Source organism: Schistosoma haematobium, chromosome 3 (genome assembly GCF_000699445.3).
Source record: "Schistosoma haematobium chromosome 3, whole genome shotgun sequence".
Classification (NCBI taxonomy): Eukaryota; Metazoa; Platyhelminthes; class Trematoda; order Strigeidida; family Schistosomatidae; genus Schistosoma; species Schistosoma haematobium.
The window spans coordinates 1,329,085-1,347,653 of record NC_067198.1 but is presented as its reverse complement, the minus strand read 5'-3'; the positions used below and the strand labels follow the sequence as shown (position 1 = coordinate 1,347,653).

The 18,569-nt window shown below is 35.6% G+C and overlaps 1 protein-coding gene across 1 annotated transcript; it reads right to left on the bottom strand.

The window, feature by feature from the left end:
• Positions 1-1,733: 1,733 nt before the first annotated feature.
• On the bottom strand, positions 1,734-16,777 carry FUT8_11 (Alpha-(1,6)-fucosyltransferase; the record flags this gene model as incomplete). Its single annotated transcript, XM_051218921.1, has 9 exons — positions 1,734-2,195; positions 3,200-3,478; positions 7,320-7,424; positions 8,650-8,900; positions 9,285-9,516; positions 10,980-11,299; positions 15,609-15,652; positions 16,474-16,686; positions 16,725-16,777. The coding sequence occupies 9 exons, from the start codon at positions 16,775-16,777 to the stop codon at positions 1,866-1,868; spliced, it is 1,827 nt and encodes a 608-aa protein (XP_051068646.1). The 3' UTR covers positions 1,734-1,865.
• Positions 16,778-18,569: the final 1,792 nt, after the last annotated feature.

Genomic DNA, 18,569 nt, shown 5'->3' with positions numbered 1-18,569 from the left:
CATGAACTGATTGATGTTAGACCACTAATGAAAACCTGGAAGAACTGGACGGCCGTTTCGTCCTATTGTGGGACTCTTCAGAAGTGTGTATCCACAATCTCGCTCACGGCATTAGAACCCAAAGCCTTCAGTCTGACCGTCCTCAGTACAATGGAAGATGTTTGCACAATTTCGTGGATTGTTTGAAGTTAGACATTAACACTGTTCGTTGCCGACTCAGTGGTACAGAGGTTAAGCGTATCTCTGTACAAATGTGGTATGGCAACTTAAACTCATGTACACATGTACGAAGTTCTACGTTGTTGACTGACTTACTGATTGAAACACATTCAGTTTGGGGCTGTGAACATTGTTGAATTTCATTAGAATCATGAACCGATCTAGATTAGACCGCCATATTAAACCTGATAGCACTGAAGTAGACAAAAATTTGCGCTTTATTGTAAACTGGTCTGGACCCAATAATAGTTGCTTTCTCATGCTGTGATTTTATATTCACATGCAGAAGGATATTTTTCACAGAGAGCTAAGAGATAAACATTTACCAATTGCACACATGGAGTATCAAATGCTGCTGTTAAAGGAAGTCAACCTACATCAGGTTGGTAAAAACCCTCTACATTTCTCAATCATTACTAATCAATGATTTCCATTCAGTCTTGTGGTAATAACAACTTCTGTAAAATTAACGTGTAATATTGTCGTCAATACAAGTCAACATATATATATTACTTACATTCGATGAAAATGTACACACAAGGAAATCTGTCATTGAAAGTGCAATGATGTCAATGATTGCATTATTCATTGAATTAACTGACATCCGCATATTCAAATTAGCTGAATGCGATCTACCTCGACTACCATAGACGGTGTAGTTTGGATAACTGTAGGGTAGTTGAGTAAAAATATTCGGATCATCTGTCGACAAGTAAACACTTCGCTTAGCCTGAACAGAGTTATTTCTTCTAATGATTCTTTCAGAAACTTGCGGATCGAACGCTATATTCGCTTCCTAAGCTATTCTATAACCCTCAAGCTAGAACTATACAGTGACCTGAACAAGAGAGAGAAGACTCAAAGTATGCGAGAAGTAGTTTACTCCAAGGTTCATTTTAATACAGAAAATACAAGATTTTTATAATATTTTAAATGTCCTTGGGTTGTTAGAAAATTCTGGAATGCTATTAAACATAGTAGCAGTGTAGCAACCAGCTAATCAGAACGTCTACATGTAACGTTTCGCTTCCTTGATATTTTTTTGGCAAAAACTTCAAGCAAACGCTGATTGAATGAAACGCATTTTAGTGATTCCTGATGCTTGCTTGTCTTTTGCAAACAATTTTCTGGATCACTCCAACAAAACAGATCCAAATCTCTCTACATTCATGTCTGAACAGTTTCAAAAATCATAAATTAGATTCATTCTGTATAATAGTATTATTGATGATAAAGTAGTCGGTCTGAATACGAAGTGATACAATTAGATATAATATAACATTGGAAACATTTCCTATTCTCATAACATACAATTTCCACTCATTCAAATTGAACTCATAAGACTAAAAATAAAGTGAGTTCTCCGTGAATATTTTCATCTTGTCAATCAGCAACTTTAATTTGTCAATGTTGTTTCTTGAATCACGTCTATTACGGTAGTACCGTACAATTTCAGTAAAGAATTAACTAAAACATACATTAGTGAAAGTCAACAGATTTATAAGAATGTGAATATAAGTTATTAACTGTGTATAAAATATTGAGCAGGATAATGTTAGTTATCAAAACCTAAGTTGGAAAAAAAAGATGGCGGTTTAAAACTGAATCTACAGTGATATATAGTCTGTTGAAACAATCTCACTTCGTCAGTTGAATCCAGTCATGTTTATTATTGGTCTCAACTTGTAAGCAGGTGCAATGAATAAGTCGTTTTTCATACCCTTTTGGTTTTTATTATGTATATCTTCACTTGATTGCACTAGTTTTACTAACAATGAACCATTCCAGTAAGTTTTGACAATTTCCACTACATCACCATACTTCAAATTTACCTTCATATCTGGAATGATCACATTGAATTTCAGTCTGCCGTAATCTTCTTCATGGTATAACTTATCGATTGAATGAAATAATTGTGTTGCATCACCCAAATCCATATGACGTGTTTGCATTAACTCATAGGCTAAACGACAGACCTAAGAAAAGTAACAATAACATTATGTATGAAATATAAGGATACTCACTGAGATTATCTGAATATTTCATCGAATTTTGTGGATGAATTGCAACCACTGTGTTTTTATGGATTAAGATTTTGAATAAAATTTTATGAAATTGTAGACTCTAAAATAAATACATTCAGTTTGAGGTGGTGAAGATTGTTGAACCTCATTAAAATCATGAACGGATTTAAGTTAGACAGACATTAAAACCTGGCAGCACTGGACAACTGTATCGTGCTAGTGTGGGGATCATCGACAGTGAGCATCCAAGATTCTGCATGTGGGATTCGAATCCAGGACCATCGATGCTCACTAGTGACTAGCTTCCAGAAGTAACATATTCAAAACAGTTTTCCACGACTTATGAAACACATTGAAACAGAAATATATATATATATATATATATATACATATATATATATATATATATATATATGTCAACAGCTACGCATTGTTTATCGAATAAACTTTTCAAAAATGGCGATGTAGTTATTTCATTCTCTGTCGGGAACAATAATCACAGACATGAATTAATACATGAATCCTCAAAACATTATTCGCTTTCTACTTGTTATAGACCAAAGCCGTCAATGAGAAGCTGTGAATTATCGATCGGACCAAGGATGCGTTAAACACGTGCGAGCAGCCTAGAGTCCTGCTTTCCACCTAGCCCAGCCAGTTAAGTCCAGAACACCAGTCTCAGTCTCTGCAATATGAATCCTTATAGTTCAAATATACTGAGTTTACATACTAATCAAACAGGCCACATCGTACCAATAAAATAGAAAATAACATTTGTACAAAATTTGGCCAAATGTGGCTGTGAATGTGTGAGGCAGTGACTAATAACAACTTCACTTCTGTAAAAATTAATGTGAATTCTGTATTCAAACTTGTTTGTTTACTTCAAATCCCAGTCAAAACAGGCAACGTGTAATATTGTCGTCAATACAAGTCAACATATATATATTACTTACATTCGATGAAAATGTACACACAAGGAAATCCGTCATTGAAAGTGCAATGATGTCAATGATTGCATTATTCATTGAATTAACTGACATCCGCATATTCAAATTAGCTGAATGCGATCTACCTCGACTACCATAGACGGTGTAGTTTGGATAACTGTAGGGTAGTTGAGTAAAAATATTCGGATCATCTGTCGACAAGTAAACACTTCGCTTAGCCTGAACAGAGTTATTTCTTCTAATGATTCTTTCAGAAACTTGCGGATCGAACGCTATGATCCAAATCTCTCTTCATTCATGTCCTAACAGTTTCAAAAATGACAAATTAGATTCATTTCGTATAATAGTAATAATGATGATGAAGTAGTCAGTCTGAATACGAAGTGATACAACTAGATATAATATAACATTGGAAACATTTCCTATTCTCATAACATACAATTTCCACTCATTCAAGCCGAACTTTTAAAATAAAAAATAGAGTGAGTTCTTCTTAGTTCATAGTTTGCATTATGGTCTAGACTCAATTAGACAGCAGTGGAAAACTAGGGTGAATAGAACAACTATCTCGTTTTATTAAAGGACTATATCAATGACTCCCTTATGGAATAAACTCAGTAAATTTCAGCACCACAAATAAAGTCGAATCTTTAGACAAGTGAGTCAAGATCGATTCCTGAACCAAACATGCCCACTGCTCATACACTTTTAATGACCATCAACCAGAGATTGAACTGTAATGTAAACAAGAAAACTTCACAGCCTCAAATCTACAATAACAAGTGAATATTTCACAGCATTTTGCTTTACATGTTAACTAACAAATTGTTCTCAAATAATCTTTAATTAATATTTAGCACTAAGTCACTACTGTTTCTTATTGAACTGATATCATAACGTTGAGTCATTGTATGTTAATATTCTGAAAAGCTTTCAGGATAATGCCAGTGCATCCCGATGAAACTTTCCATGTTTCTTTCACACTACAATAAATGAACATAAGTGTCAGAATTACATTTCTCAATGAGTCAGATTAACTGAATGTAGCAGTTTTGATATTTGTAAAACCTCATTATCAAAACATGCAGACAACTAACCAGTTGGCATTATCATGCTCATCTTGCTTAGAATACCGATTGATTTTTACATGGTGCAACTTTGTGCTGATTAGCTGGGGAGATTAACACAGCATAATACATTCGTCTACGGTAAACCCACTGGGATTTCCAGTAGATTAGTTAGCAATTTTCAGAGGTACACATATTCAAATGGAATGATTAACTGAAGGTTTTGATACTAGTAGGTTAAATCATCGACAAAGTGCATTTGATCTGATTGATTTGCTAAAGCAATATCTTATTACATCTTCATTATAACGTTTTAAAATGACGGAAATCATATGACATGAAGACTGACTTATAACAGTAGTTACATATTTGGCTAGCAGTAGAATCCAGGATGCGTGTTTCGTCCTATTTCGGACTCGTCAGCTGGATGTACCCGCAAGCTTGTGACCTAAGACAATATCGATGCAGTCCGCACACGATGCACATATTACAACAAGAGACTAATCATTTGCATTCCTAAATAAAAATGGGGAGATACAAGTAAACAACACCAAGTAAATTTAGTACTTGCATATTTCCTAAATTCATGATTTTTTCACGGCCATTTATATTCGCCCATTACATGATGAGCTTATTTTTCTAAGATTAGTGACTGAGTAATCAACGATTGCTAGATGTTGAGGATGTGTCATGTATTAAGATAAGAACTTATTCACGTACTTATAGTCTGAGATTAAGAATCGATTATATTCACATTACTGTATGTCTTTGGATTATTTGTATCGTGTCATTTATCTTGATAATAAACGAGTTAGAGAACATAATGAAGCTTGCCTGAATAAAATTATTTAACGAATAAGATTGTTTATTATTCCATATGATATTGAGTTAGCTAGGAAGGGTTTGCAAAAAAGATAAAATATAACGGTTACCATCCGAAATTAAAATATTTCGTAAAGTGAGGTGATAACCACAGAGAAAGTTACATACTCTGTGAAGGTTGTACGCGGGATACTTGATATGGAGTGTAGATACACAAAGTTAATTCACTTATTTATTATTTATTTGAACACATAGATAGTGGCACAAGGAGGCACCAAATACATATGCATCACACAAATCTCATTTGATATGTGTGAGGGATGTGATACTACCCGGGTGCCCAAACCAAAGCAGGTGGTTTTCTTAGGGGGCCACTCCATGAGCCTTCGACCTGAAGGTCTGATCCACAAGGCAGTGAAGCAACGTAAGGAGATGCATTCCCATGGTAGCCGGTGACCAACGATTGTTTTATACGCCATTTATTCCCTCAGGATACTGGAGCCCATATGCACCACTAGTTTGGGATCTGGTTAAGGCGCTGGACATTCGCTTTTCGTCCTCTCATTTTTGTAAACAATAACGCCGCCATGAGAAGGCAGTGAGTAGGACTTCCCTGGCAGAGGCTATATACGCGTGGCCATGTGAGAGCACTTAGAGCAGGAAAGCTGACTCTCCCTACTGTCGACCGTACCAGGGCATTTAGGGGCATTATTGTCCCTAACTGTCCCAAATCACCACGTTTTGTTTACAAAACACCATATAACACTACAATTTATGTTATCGTGATAACCAGTGTTTTATGGACGGTACACCTTACATAATTGCTTCCTAACATCTTAATTGTTTTTGTAGAGCTGGAATGAAACTTATGCAGATTGTTCAATATTATTTTAATCACGAACAAATCCAAACTGTACAACTACTGAAAACCTGGAATAACCGCCTTATACTGTTATGGAATCTACACGGATTGTAGTTTGAATGGTTGTGGAGAAATTGCGTAAAAGCATTAGAATCATCTGTCGCCAAATAAACATTTCGTTTTTACTGAACACAGTAACTTCTTCTAATAGTTTTTTTTTTAGACAATGATACAAATCTCTCTTTATTTATACCCGAAGAGTTTCAAAAATGACAAGGCAGTTTCATTCTTTTTAATGATAATAATAAAGTAGTTGGTCTGAATGAGATGAGATAAATTATAAAATTCAGTATCTAGTATCACTACTGTAAACTTCAGGTAGAAGTAGGTTATTGGAGTTTCATCACTTGTGATAGACAACTTGTCCTGTCGATCTTGACGTTGAATAGTTATTGTTATCCTTCTTATTTTGACCTGATTCTTGATTTAGCCTGTTTACAATCTTCCTAATTGTTTGATGAATTGGGTCGGTGTCTGTTTGTTTACTTATTCTCAACTCAGCTGAGTTCCAGAATTATCTCGTTTCATTTGCATTCTTTTTATCCAAAATAACAACCCTTTTTTTTAGTTTGACATATCTACACACTTGTCCACATGCCTTGAGATAAGCAAACGCACATGACGACGTTTGATAGCTAATAAGTGTTCATGGAGGTGAAGATGATAAAGAAATCTGATTTGTTAACTGGGGTCTTATTTGTAAGAACAGTTCAACTACTAGAATAAGTTTGAAATTTCTTCTTTAGTCATTTCATGCTTTGATCAGTTCTAGACACTAACTCTTCATATATTTGGTTTATAAGGTCATCTATAAAAGTCCATTGCACATGTACCTGTTCCTTTTCATATTACGAAAAGTATGGCCATGCATATCAGTAAGTTCATTTTTGATGCACATAACTTGTACTCAATTACCTTGGCCTTCTAAATGTAATTTTAATCCTCCCAGTTGTACTCAATTTCAATTTTATCATTCACTTCTTACCTAATCTGTTTAAGTCATTGAGCCATCTAATTATACGTGCATCCATTTTACGAATTATATATTCTTATCATTAGGGAAAACACTGAGATCTATAGTTAAGCTGATCAACTATCATTTACCTACTATTATACTACATACTAATGAAGAACTAGAACTCAAAAAACTCACTTGAACAGAATACATCTTAATTCAATTTACATTTGATCAAGTACAACACATCATAATGGATAACACATTCATTGTGATTAATCATGAATTGAAATATGATCAATTACTTAACGAAGTTTCATTTATTGATTAAATACAACTGAGATCATTTTATTGACTTACATGTCTCTTTGACATAGTCAAGAGATTAACACTTTGTAAATCAAAGAAATTATTCACGTGTTCCATGTACTCGGATAAGTTATGAAACTGAGCCTCCCAAATTAACTATAAAAAAGAGTACAAGTGCAAGATGTGATCATTAGAACATTCAATTTCGAAAATATTAAACTATAGTTGTCAATGACAAGATGCTCCAAACTCAATCCCCTTTATATTTTCATAAACTTTATTCTTCATGAAGTATTTACACCAAAACCTTTAAACTTGATATTCCTACTCAATTTCTATAGTAAAGTCAGCTGGCAAACTGACTCTTGATACACTATTCTCTCATATGAACTTCAAATCTATTTGACAAAGATCATTGAAAACGTTGGAGATTCAACCAACACCAGAAACTTCAAACTGAGTATGCAGAAAAACAAACCACACTAGTCGAATACTCACTTATAGCAGCGACAACGTATTGACGCAAAAATATGATATTTACAAAAACTACTCAAAACAGTAAAGATTTTAAAGCATCACAGGGAAAAGAAACTGGATGCATTTCGGAAAAATGGTTTGATACAAAATATCAACAAGGTATGTCTGTTAAAGGTTACGTCAAATAAAAAAAAAGAGAATTCAGCGAAGAAAATTTTCTTTTCGACGAAATCATTTACTTGAGCTGTACATTCGTATATATAGTTATGGGTTATTTTAATAACGTCAAATACAAAATCAGTACTAAACATCAGCAAAGGGGGGAATTCTACTCTATCCGAAGAACATCAGCAAGATCACGAACAGGTTTGTAGGACTATAAGTAAGTACAGCCTATAAGCCGGTACAATATTTATTATAAAAACCCACAGCTATAATGACAAATAAAAGAAAGGGAAACATAAAACACAAGAGAAACTGCGACAAATAAGACACCGTGGAAAGCGGTCACACTTTCAGTCCATTCCTGTATGAGCGTTGGTTAGCCGTTATTCGCCTTGACGTAGATGTGCTTATATAAATGCTTGTGGATAATTTTTAGCGTAAATCAAATTGGGGAAATGTCCGAACTTCGACAGAAGAAGCACAAAAATCTCAGGGAAATTTAAAAAGCCTGAAACTTTGTTCAATCAGCAGGTATATCGAAATCAACCGAATCTACCAACCAGTATTCTGTTGAGCAGGATGATAATGATTTCTGAATGACCATCCCAGTTATCAAAAGTATTTTAATCCAAAGACAAAACTGGAAACGTGTCTTTCATTCTCAACATTCACTGTTTAGATTCTGAACAACTAAGTGCATCATACTATATTCTGACAACGTATATGAACAAACACTAACCTTATCGGTACGCCTGATATGCACGCCAACAACAGGATCACCACTCGTTTTAAAGCTCTTCAAGGTTACATTGATTAATTGTGCAAATTGTGGCTTTGGACGCAAAATGTAGGCTGCTAGTTGACCAGCAAACCAAACAAAGGGTGCCTCGTGTAAACGTAATAATTCTTTATTCATATCTATCGGGAGAACATGTGGCAACCAGTTATGTACTTGGGGAGCCTTTACAATCCAAGGACAATTGATGTTATCTGAAGTAAACAAAAGAATGAAAATATTTTTTATGCTTGATAAATTGTATGGTAATTTGTAGATAGACTGCCTACCAACCAACCATATTAGCTGATTTGTGAGGTGGAACCTTACTCAGTTGTAAAAGGCGATTCAGTAAGGTTCTATCCATATTAGTAGGAACAATGGGACATAAAATATTACTAATAATAAGGGTTGTTTACTCGTTCTTTCACGTAGATAATAAACAACTTTATGTTATTTCATGGGTTCTAGTCAATGATTTATTGTATTTACATGTGTTTTATCAAAAAATAATTGAAAATATTCAACTAAATAGTTTAAGATAATCACTAAGGTCTGACATTTACAACAAACTAATGATAAATACATCGTTTACACACCTGATCTACCATCTGAGTCCAAATAACTGCATTTGTCAGAAAGTGGTAACATGTTCTGATGAAGCCATTCTCGAAATATATCTCCAGGATAATGTTTCTTCAATACTAGAACACGCTCATTTTCAAGAGCCAATTGTAAGCAGTACATGAGTTGATGCATGCAACAACCCAATCCACATAAATTAGTGAAGTCAAATGTCATATATTTGGCCTTTTTACAATCTGACGGATTCTATATGTATATGATCAAAAGGTAAAATACAAATTTTTAATTTATTATTAAGAATCAAACACATTGTAAAATTGATTAACAACAATTTCATAGATACAAACATGAGAATGATTTAAAGGCTGATAACGTTCGTCATTAATTTTACATTTGATACATTTCGGGTTATATTTAACGAATACATTCTGATCTTGCGGTCGTTGTCTGACTTGATAAAATCTGAATATCACTTGAAACCTATTTCAAAGTGACTTGATCGACTAACAACATAACTATAGTGAACTATTTAATCCAGGTTTGGATAATCTCGACTAAATAAGAATCGATATTATTGATATGCAGATATATATGGTGGTGATGATTGAATTATTTACTTTATATCGTACCATACTGATACTTGTGTCTCAGTTTTCAATTGACAGATTGTCGTATAGGTGACAGTGTAGTGACCGAGAACACAAATGGGGCCAACCAAATGAATTCGAATTTATGTTTCATTTTTCAATCGATAAATGGTCACATAGATTACAGTGCACAATGATTGTTTGTTGGTTTAGACAGAATCATAGATAGTCAGTGTAGGAAGCAATTTCCTACAAGTGTAACTCTAAGCTATTCTCTAGAATGTGGAGCATAAATTCTTGATTTAGCCAAAGTCAGAACAAGGAAGCTATTTGGCTTGATAAACTTTATCTGTTTTTTAAAACATAAATTAACACTGTTGGTATACAAAATAAACAACACAGAGTAACAACACAGGGAAAAACAGAGACATAAATAACATACCGAACAGTAGCTAGAGGATAGAAAAAATGAGTCAACAAGGCAAATATTAGTTTAGGTGTTGTGGAGATTATTAAGTTTTTGATTGAAATCATGAGTCACTTGAAGCTGGATTTCGTGGATTGGTTAAAGTTAGACATTAACACCATTGGATGCCGGTCGACTCAGTGGTCTAGTTCGTTAAGCGACTGGAGCGAGACTGATAGGTCCTGGGTTCCAGTCTCGCGCGGTGCGGGATCGTTGATGCGCACTGCTGAGGAGTCCCATTCTAGGACGAAACGGCCGTCCAGTACTTCCAGGTTTTCTATAGTGGTCTAGCTTCAATTGACTCATGATTCCAATCAGTGAGATAGACATTATGTTTTTCATATATATTTTCCTACCCTTTGTATTTACGGATAGTCCAATAAAATATGTGTTATTCAGGTGAATCACGTGATCTCGATTTCAGTTGCGTTGACTTTTGGTGAATGAGCTGTTAGACTGGAACCTAGTAAAGAACAAGTCAATTGTATATTCACTGTTCATTCTATGCAAAAAGTCTCCCATAAGTATTTCAGGACAAATGGAACGTCCTTTCAAAGGTCTTATTTAATGCCGTACTTTTGTAGAAGTTAATTCGATCAATCAACCACCTCTTTTTACAAGTTTAAGAACTTGATACAAAAGTAATAAATTCTAACCTGTTGTTTTTGAATCTTCTCCTGTAATCGCTGTGAAAGCTTATTTAAGCCATTCTTTCTCATGTGTGAAAATTCATCTAATTCACCTAGTTTGTTAAGAATAAGTTGCAAGTGTGAAATAGTTTCCTCCATATTCTGTCGATAACGAACTAACGATGCTTGTATTGATGAAACTGTTTCAGTGTCCAATTCCTTTTGATTAACTTTTTTTAATTGGGTAAAAATGTTGCGTAAATTGTTCAAAGTGTATCGTGCTTCATGAAAGTAATTCAAAACACGACGTCTAAGTGTTTCATGAGAAATACCTATTCGATCTACATCTAGAATAAAAACATTAAAGTTAAATATTTCACCTTATTATCATTATTATTACACAATACAAACTGAACATTTCGGTGAGACTATAATTTATGGACGAACCAATCAGATATGAGACAATAGGTCTCGGATAACCTTCATTTGGTACCAGTTATTAGGTGGACTCCGCCTGGAGTCCCTCCGCGGGCTACTGCCGGTCCCAAGCCCGGATAAAGGAGGAGGGTTGGGCATAGGGTTAGCGACCACATCCCGTAAAAAACTAACCCACTGAAAAACACTAACCAGAAAACATAATTCAAATCATTCAAACTCTGCCCTGAAAGTTAGGTCTTCATTTAGAAGAGTTATGACGCCTCATGGTGAAAGCCGAGATTCTTTTGCCCCGTCTGACAACCAGACCAACTATTAATTTAGGTACATGGAATTCTGGGAGTCATCCAAGTTGCTACTGAAATGAAAAGATACAACCTGGATGTGTTTGGAACTAGTGAAACATGCTGTATGTAGGTTGGACAACAGAGACTAGCTTCAAGGAACCTGCTGTTATACACCATCCATGAAAAACTGAATGTTCCACCTACACAAGGCGTTGCACTGATGCTATCCAGGCCTTTCGCGATCTACTCAATGGAGAGAACTAACATGAAGAACAATTGGAAGGGGATCAAGGAGGCAACCACTTCAACATACCATGAGGTTCCGCGTCACAAGAAGCACCATCACAAGGAATGGATCACTGTTAATACACTGGATAAGATTCAAGAAAAGAGGAGCAGAAGGAAAGCAGCAATTAATAACAGCCATACAAGAGTAGAGAAATCCAAGACACAAGCTGAATATACAAAAGTAAACACGGAAGTGAATAGGAGCATCATGTGCGGAAGATCAAACAATAATGTCGCAAAAGCCACAAGAGAAAGAAACACGGGACAATTGCATGATGCAACAAAGAAGCTCGCTGGAAATTATCGTAAGCCAGAACAACCAGTGAAAAGCAAGGAAGGCAAGGTAATCACCAACATTGAAGAACAACGAGACAGGTGGTCAGAACAATTCAAAGAACTCTTGAATCCACCAGCCTCACTGAACCAACCCAACACGGAAGTAGCGCCTACAGACCTCCCAATCAATATTGACCCATCATCACTTAATGAGATCAGCATAACCATCAGACAAATCAAGAGCGGCAAAGCAGCAGGACCAGCCAACAGTCCAGCAGAGGCACTGAAGGCAGAGGTAGCAGTAACTGCAAAGATACTCCACATTCTCCTCAGCGAGATTTGGAATGAAGAACAAGCAAGCGTGAGAGCTACAGAGGCATCACTCTTCTCTCAATACCAGCAAAAGTCATCAACAGAATGAAGGACCCTGTAGACGCCCAACATCTAGACCAACAGGCTAATGTCCGTAAGAATCGGTCATGCACCGGCCTAATCGCAACATTAAGGATCATCGTGGAACAATCAACTGAATTTATTTCATCACTCTACATCAACTTCATTGACTACGAGAAAGCATATGATAGAGTGGACTGGGAAACACTACGAAGGCGTCTTCGACACTACGGCGTGCCCGAGAAGATATTCAACATCACATGGAATTATTATGATGGATTAAACTGCTAAATCGTGCATGGAGGATAGCTCGCAGACTCGTTCGAGTTAAAAACTGGTGTCAGGCAAGGTTGCTTACTCAAAAACCCTTCCTCTTTCTTCTGGATTATGAAAACGTCAACACTTGGGGGGAAGTACCAGATACAGTGCACAGATGGGATGCGGCTGGACGACTTGGACTTCGCAGATGATCTGACCAGTGTAGCAGCAGTGCCAGCAGCAATAGGTCTCAACATACACGAAGAAAAAACAAGACTTTCTGATACAAAACAACACGCACCAATCAAATCACTTGACGGCGAAGTTTTCAAGGATGTAGAAACCTTTGCAGATCTGGGCAGCATCATTGATGAACAAGGTAGGTCTTATGCAGATGTGAAGGCACGGATCAGCAAAGCAAGAAAAGCATATCTAAAATTGAAGAACATCAAGATCTCAAAACAATTTTCAACCAAAATCGACTTCAGAATTATCAATAGGAATGTGAAGATAGTTCCGCTATATGGAGCGGAAACCTGGAGAACTACGAAAGCCATCACTCAGAAGATACAAGTCTTTATTAACAGCTGTCTGAGCAAAATACTTTGAACTCGTTGGCCAGACACTATCAGCAACAACCTACTGTGGGAGAGAACAAGCTAAATTCCAGCTGAGGAGTAAATCAGAAAGAATTACTGGAAGTAGATAGTACACACATTAAGCAAAGCATCCAAATGCGTGAAAATGCAAGCACCTACTTGGAATCCTCAAGGCCAAAGGAGGAAAGGAAAACCAAACAACACATCACGCTGGGAAATAGAGAAGAATGAACGACTATTGCAAAGAACTAAAAAGGAAGGCCCAGAGTGGGTTGGAGAATGCTGCTTGATGGCCTATGCTGCACTACGAGTAACTGCCATAAGTAAGCAGGTAAGTAAGACATTAGTCAAACATTTCTGAAAGTTTGTTTCCTTTCCGTACATATAGATGCTTTGATCGATACAAAAGCCTCATAAGTTGAGATTTGTAACCAATTTATATATTTTTTAATGATAGAATCATTTTTGGATAAGTCTTTATTTTCAACTCGAACTTCGATTACGTGGCTAGACGCCTGGATAGATTTGACATTACGGTATAATTTATTTTGACATTCGTCTCCCTTAGTTAATAAACTTTAACTCATTTGCAATCTAACGTCATTCTGTACATAAAAGTGCATGGAGATGATATCTTTGATCTCATGAATAAATTTGAATTTATTTTCCATCTGTTTACCTGATCATCTCTCCCATCCGTATGTCTTTTGCTTAGTTAAGGAATCGAATTGTGCTCCAAACCAAAACATACTTGACAATATCTAGTAATGTTGATGAGGCTAGATATCCAGAACTGATCCAGTAAATGTCTTGTTTTTGTGATTTTATTTTGAAAATTTGAATTTATTGTTGTCGCGCCAAAGCGTCCATTTACACACTCATATCGTATTTCCTATCTGGGAGAATCTTAAGTTTTATTGGCTCGTTGTCTCTTTTAACATGCTATTTTGTAACGTTTCTCAAAGACATCTTTATGCGGTATATATTCACTTGAGCTGTACTTGTTGTTTGTACTTGTGGAAAACATTTTTCCCTCTTCTGAACCTGGACTCCTCTTTCCAGTTAGTGAGACAGGTTAGCAGGTTCGACGAACTCGTAATCTAATGAAGCATCGCAAGTAATTTAACAGCATTGTTGTCATAAGTAGGAGGCAATTTTACTTTTTTAATAAAAACGCTGAGGTTATAAGAATATGTAAACACTAATAAGCAGAATATTATACGTTGATTAGTGAGAGAGTTCATTCAGAAAATACTCACACAGATCATGATACCGTGTAGTGAAAAAGATACATCCGAAGTTCAGTGGCTCTTGTTGTATCTACCACAAATCTCTATCAACTCACAAGATTGATATTCACCACTGAACCAACTAAATTTATACTCAAATGAAAATAAACGGAGGTATCATCTGTGACAAATGTTTGAAATTGATGTAAAGGACAGTGAATAACTCACCAATTACCGGTATTCGACTAATCAAAAAAGACTGCGAATTGCGGTTAAATATTTACCTATTCTTCCGAACACAGTGGAAGTACTTTCATTCGTTTACGTAGATTGAATGAGTGAATCACCTAATTGATTGATATCTTGGATTTCATTACAATAAAATGTGTTAAGATGTCTTCGTTATCTTTCACGCCATTTTGTCATCCATCTGATCGAAGTGTGTAAATTTACAAGTATGTTTAACATGACACAATATATTTGCCATCATGTGAGATGAATAAAAATTACATATTTTATTAGACAATGTATAATCCAGATTAGAAATGTTCAAATCTCAGTATTTCACTGCCTATTTCTCAAACATTTAAACTACAACCTATAAATCATTCGAAAATTTACTTGTTTCAACTCAAAGTGATTTACTTTAAAGCATTGTTTAAAAAAGAACTAGAAGGCGTTCAGTAACAAGAGATCAACGCAGAGATAATTGCTGTACCTATTTCACTTCTACACGTATGCAGATATATTTCGCATCTTTAGGAGAGTAAGAGGAACTTGTGGAGATAGTTTATCATAAAAGTCCAATATTCTACTGAACACAGTAATGAATAAAGCCACTATCATTCTTATTATTACAACTATTATTGAATAACGAACAATAAAACCTACTTGTTATCTGATCCTTCTTGTTTGTTCTGATTGAGGTACTTTCACTGAAACAGAAAAGTTAAAAGTTCCTTAGTATTATCTAATAAAAGCTGGATTTTGTGTAAGTGTTGTTATGGTGATGTTAGTTGTTTTTTTGATGTATATTTTCCTGAACTACATCGTTCAATAGAATAGTACGGATAACTAACAATACATAAGTAAGAAATTAAATAACCGGAAGTGTACTCATTATTAATGTCCGTTCGTACTATGAATACATCGTTCAATACTTTCTTTTTGTTATCACTCAAACTATGATTTTCTTTTTTTAAACAACCAATCAGTCTCAAAAGCAGGAATTCAATTACAAAATCAGATTAGTTACATTGGAAGTAGTGGTTAATAATTAATATAGATTTATTGATGATGGATTGTCTTGGCAATTTCTAATATATGTACAACGTCCGACAGTTTAGGAATCAACACCTTGACACATCCACACAAAGCTCAAAAACATTCCCAGTAAAGATAATTTTACTGGATATCCCGAAAAGAATAGTTAATTAAACTAACAGGTACCATGATGATACATTATTGACGCAGGCTTGGATGATTAACTAATAAATATCAAATGATGAATTATAGAGTAAAGATGTAAGTAAATACTTTATTAGCTACTCTTCCCCAAACAAACTACATACTGGAAGACTAAATACCCAAAATTAAACTTATTTTGCGCAACAGCTTTATCCAGTTGATAACGAAGACCACTTTTTTACTCACTCCATCGTGAATGAGTTTTTTAAGCGGCATTCAAAATACCAGAAATTCTTAAACAAATCCAAATTTGATTAGTATAATATAAAAAAGTGATATTTTCACTCACATGAGGTCAAATAATCTACGAAGATGAGAAATCTCAGCTGAGACCCAATCCACTGCCTCTCTTGAAACTGATACGTTATTATTCAGGCTTTCCCAGCACACATCTTTTTTCGATGATGTCTTCTTTCTGAAGTAATCTCCGATACAAATAATCAAAAGTGGTAAAAGAGGTAACCATATAACAACGGAGAAGTTGAATTCATGTCTTGAATGTCTGCAAGAACGAATGAACAGACTGTGAAAATATCTTACCGCATGATTTCGTATTTTGGCCTTCGAAAATTTCTGTGCTTTTTTCCTCCCATACTCTAAGATGAAATTGAAACCCTCCCTGAAATAAGTTGTTGTGTGACGTCGAGTCACGGTTGACTATGATCACCACTACAGGAAGACTACGTGCCAGTTAGCCGATAAGACCCCCCGTAAGCCAAATATCAGAAGGCAGTTGATGGCTGTAGTCGAGATGTATTTGTTGGCGATCTTGTGGTATCGAAAGAATACCGAGATCGTACCAAAGCAGTAGCTACTGAGCCTAACCGAACTTGCGCAAGGTCACAACCGACAGAAAAGTGTACGTGTTTTGGTACAGTTAAACAAACAACTATGGAAAAACGATCCCTGGTACAAGTGGTTATAATAATTGTTTCCATGACACCAATCGCATTCTCTTAATAAAAGTAGGTCATTACAAAGTAAACAAGAAAAGAAAACCGTACAGAAAACTCAGAACTTGTATGTTTTCATTACAATTAACCCATGGACGAAGAAGTTAAAAGAGGCATTCTCAGTCAAAATAGTGGCGTGCTGCATTGTATATAGCAGTGCTTATATTGCAACACTATCAACGTTTTCAATAATGGCTATTTACATATATGCAACGTCGTACATTGGTTGAAGTTGCCTCTCCTCATTAATACAGATAGTTAAAATCGTCAGGGCAAATCCCAGAACAATAGAGGCAGTACCAGTACTCACGGTAACTGAAAAGATGTGTTATCAAATAAACGATTAACAACACGAACTAGTGAAACCCATTTTTTAGGAATTAAGTAAGTTAGGACCTGTGAGGAGAAAAGAGTGAATGCACATGCGTCATTACAAAGGATTTTGATCCATGTCAGTCTTCAGCAATAAGGATAGGAGATCTATCGACCTATATTAATTCTTGCAGTTTGTGATATTGCGGAGGTTCAATCTCGTTTTGAATATATTAAGAGGCGTTGATATTACGTGTTCCAGTAGAGAATTCCATTAATTCACTACTCCGTGTGAGAAACGAAACTCCAGACGTAAACGATTTGATCTCGGTTTTTGAACACTCTTCGGATGTCCTCTCAATTTATCAGTCTTAGACGGAAGCAAAAGATAAGACATGGTAATACCAAAGTCATCTTTCAGTATACGATAAGCTAATATTAGATCACTTCGTACTCTACGGTAAGATAACGGAAATAAGTTAAGGTATCTCAGTCTGTCTTCATAAGATAAGTCAGATAGACATTGTACCATCTTAGTACCTCATTGTAGGACTCCTTCCAGCATCTCTGCTTCATACTTGAAACAAGGACTCGCTGCTTGAACCCTATATGCTAAATGTGATTGCGCATAAATCGGGTGTAATAATCTAAACATTTCATCATCTAAATACTAGAAATTCCTACGAATAGACCATGATACCCTGTAGCCTTTTGCAGTAGCAGCCTTACAGTGACTAGTGGTCTTGAGATCACTGCTTAATATGACTCCTAAATCTGTATAGTTTCATACTTTGGGTAGCACGAATCCACATATTGTATGGTGATACAGTACATCATAGTTATTTATTTGCATCACTACACTCTTGTTAGGATTTACTTCTAGTGATCACCTGTCCAATTATGCTACAAATGAGCTAAGATCAACCTGTAATACTATTTTATCCGATATACTGTGCATGGGTCTCCGAATCTTTATGTCATCAACGAAGAGTAGAACGGATGATTTTACTACAGTCGGCAATTCATTTACATAACGTAAAAAAAGAGAGGAGGACCGAGGATTGTACCTTTGAGAACTCCACTTTTTACAGGTACCCACGAGGAAAGAGCCCTATTTACA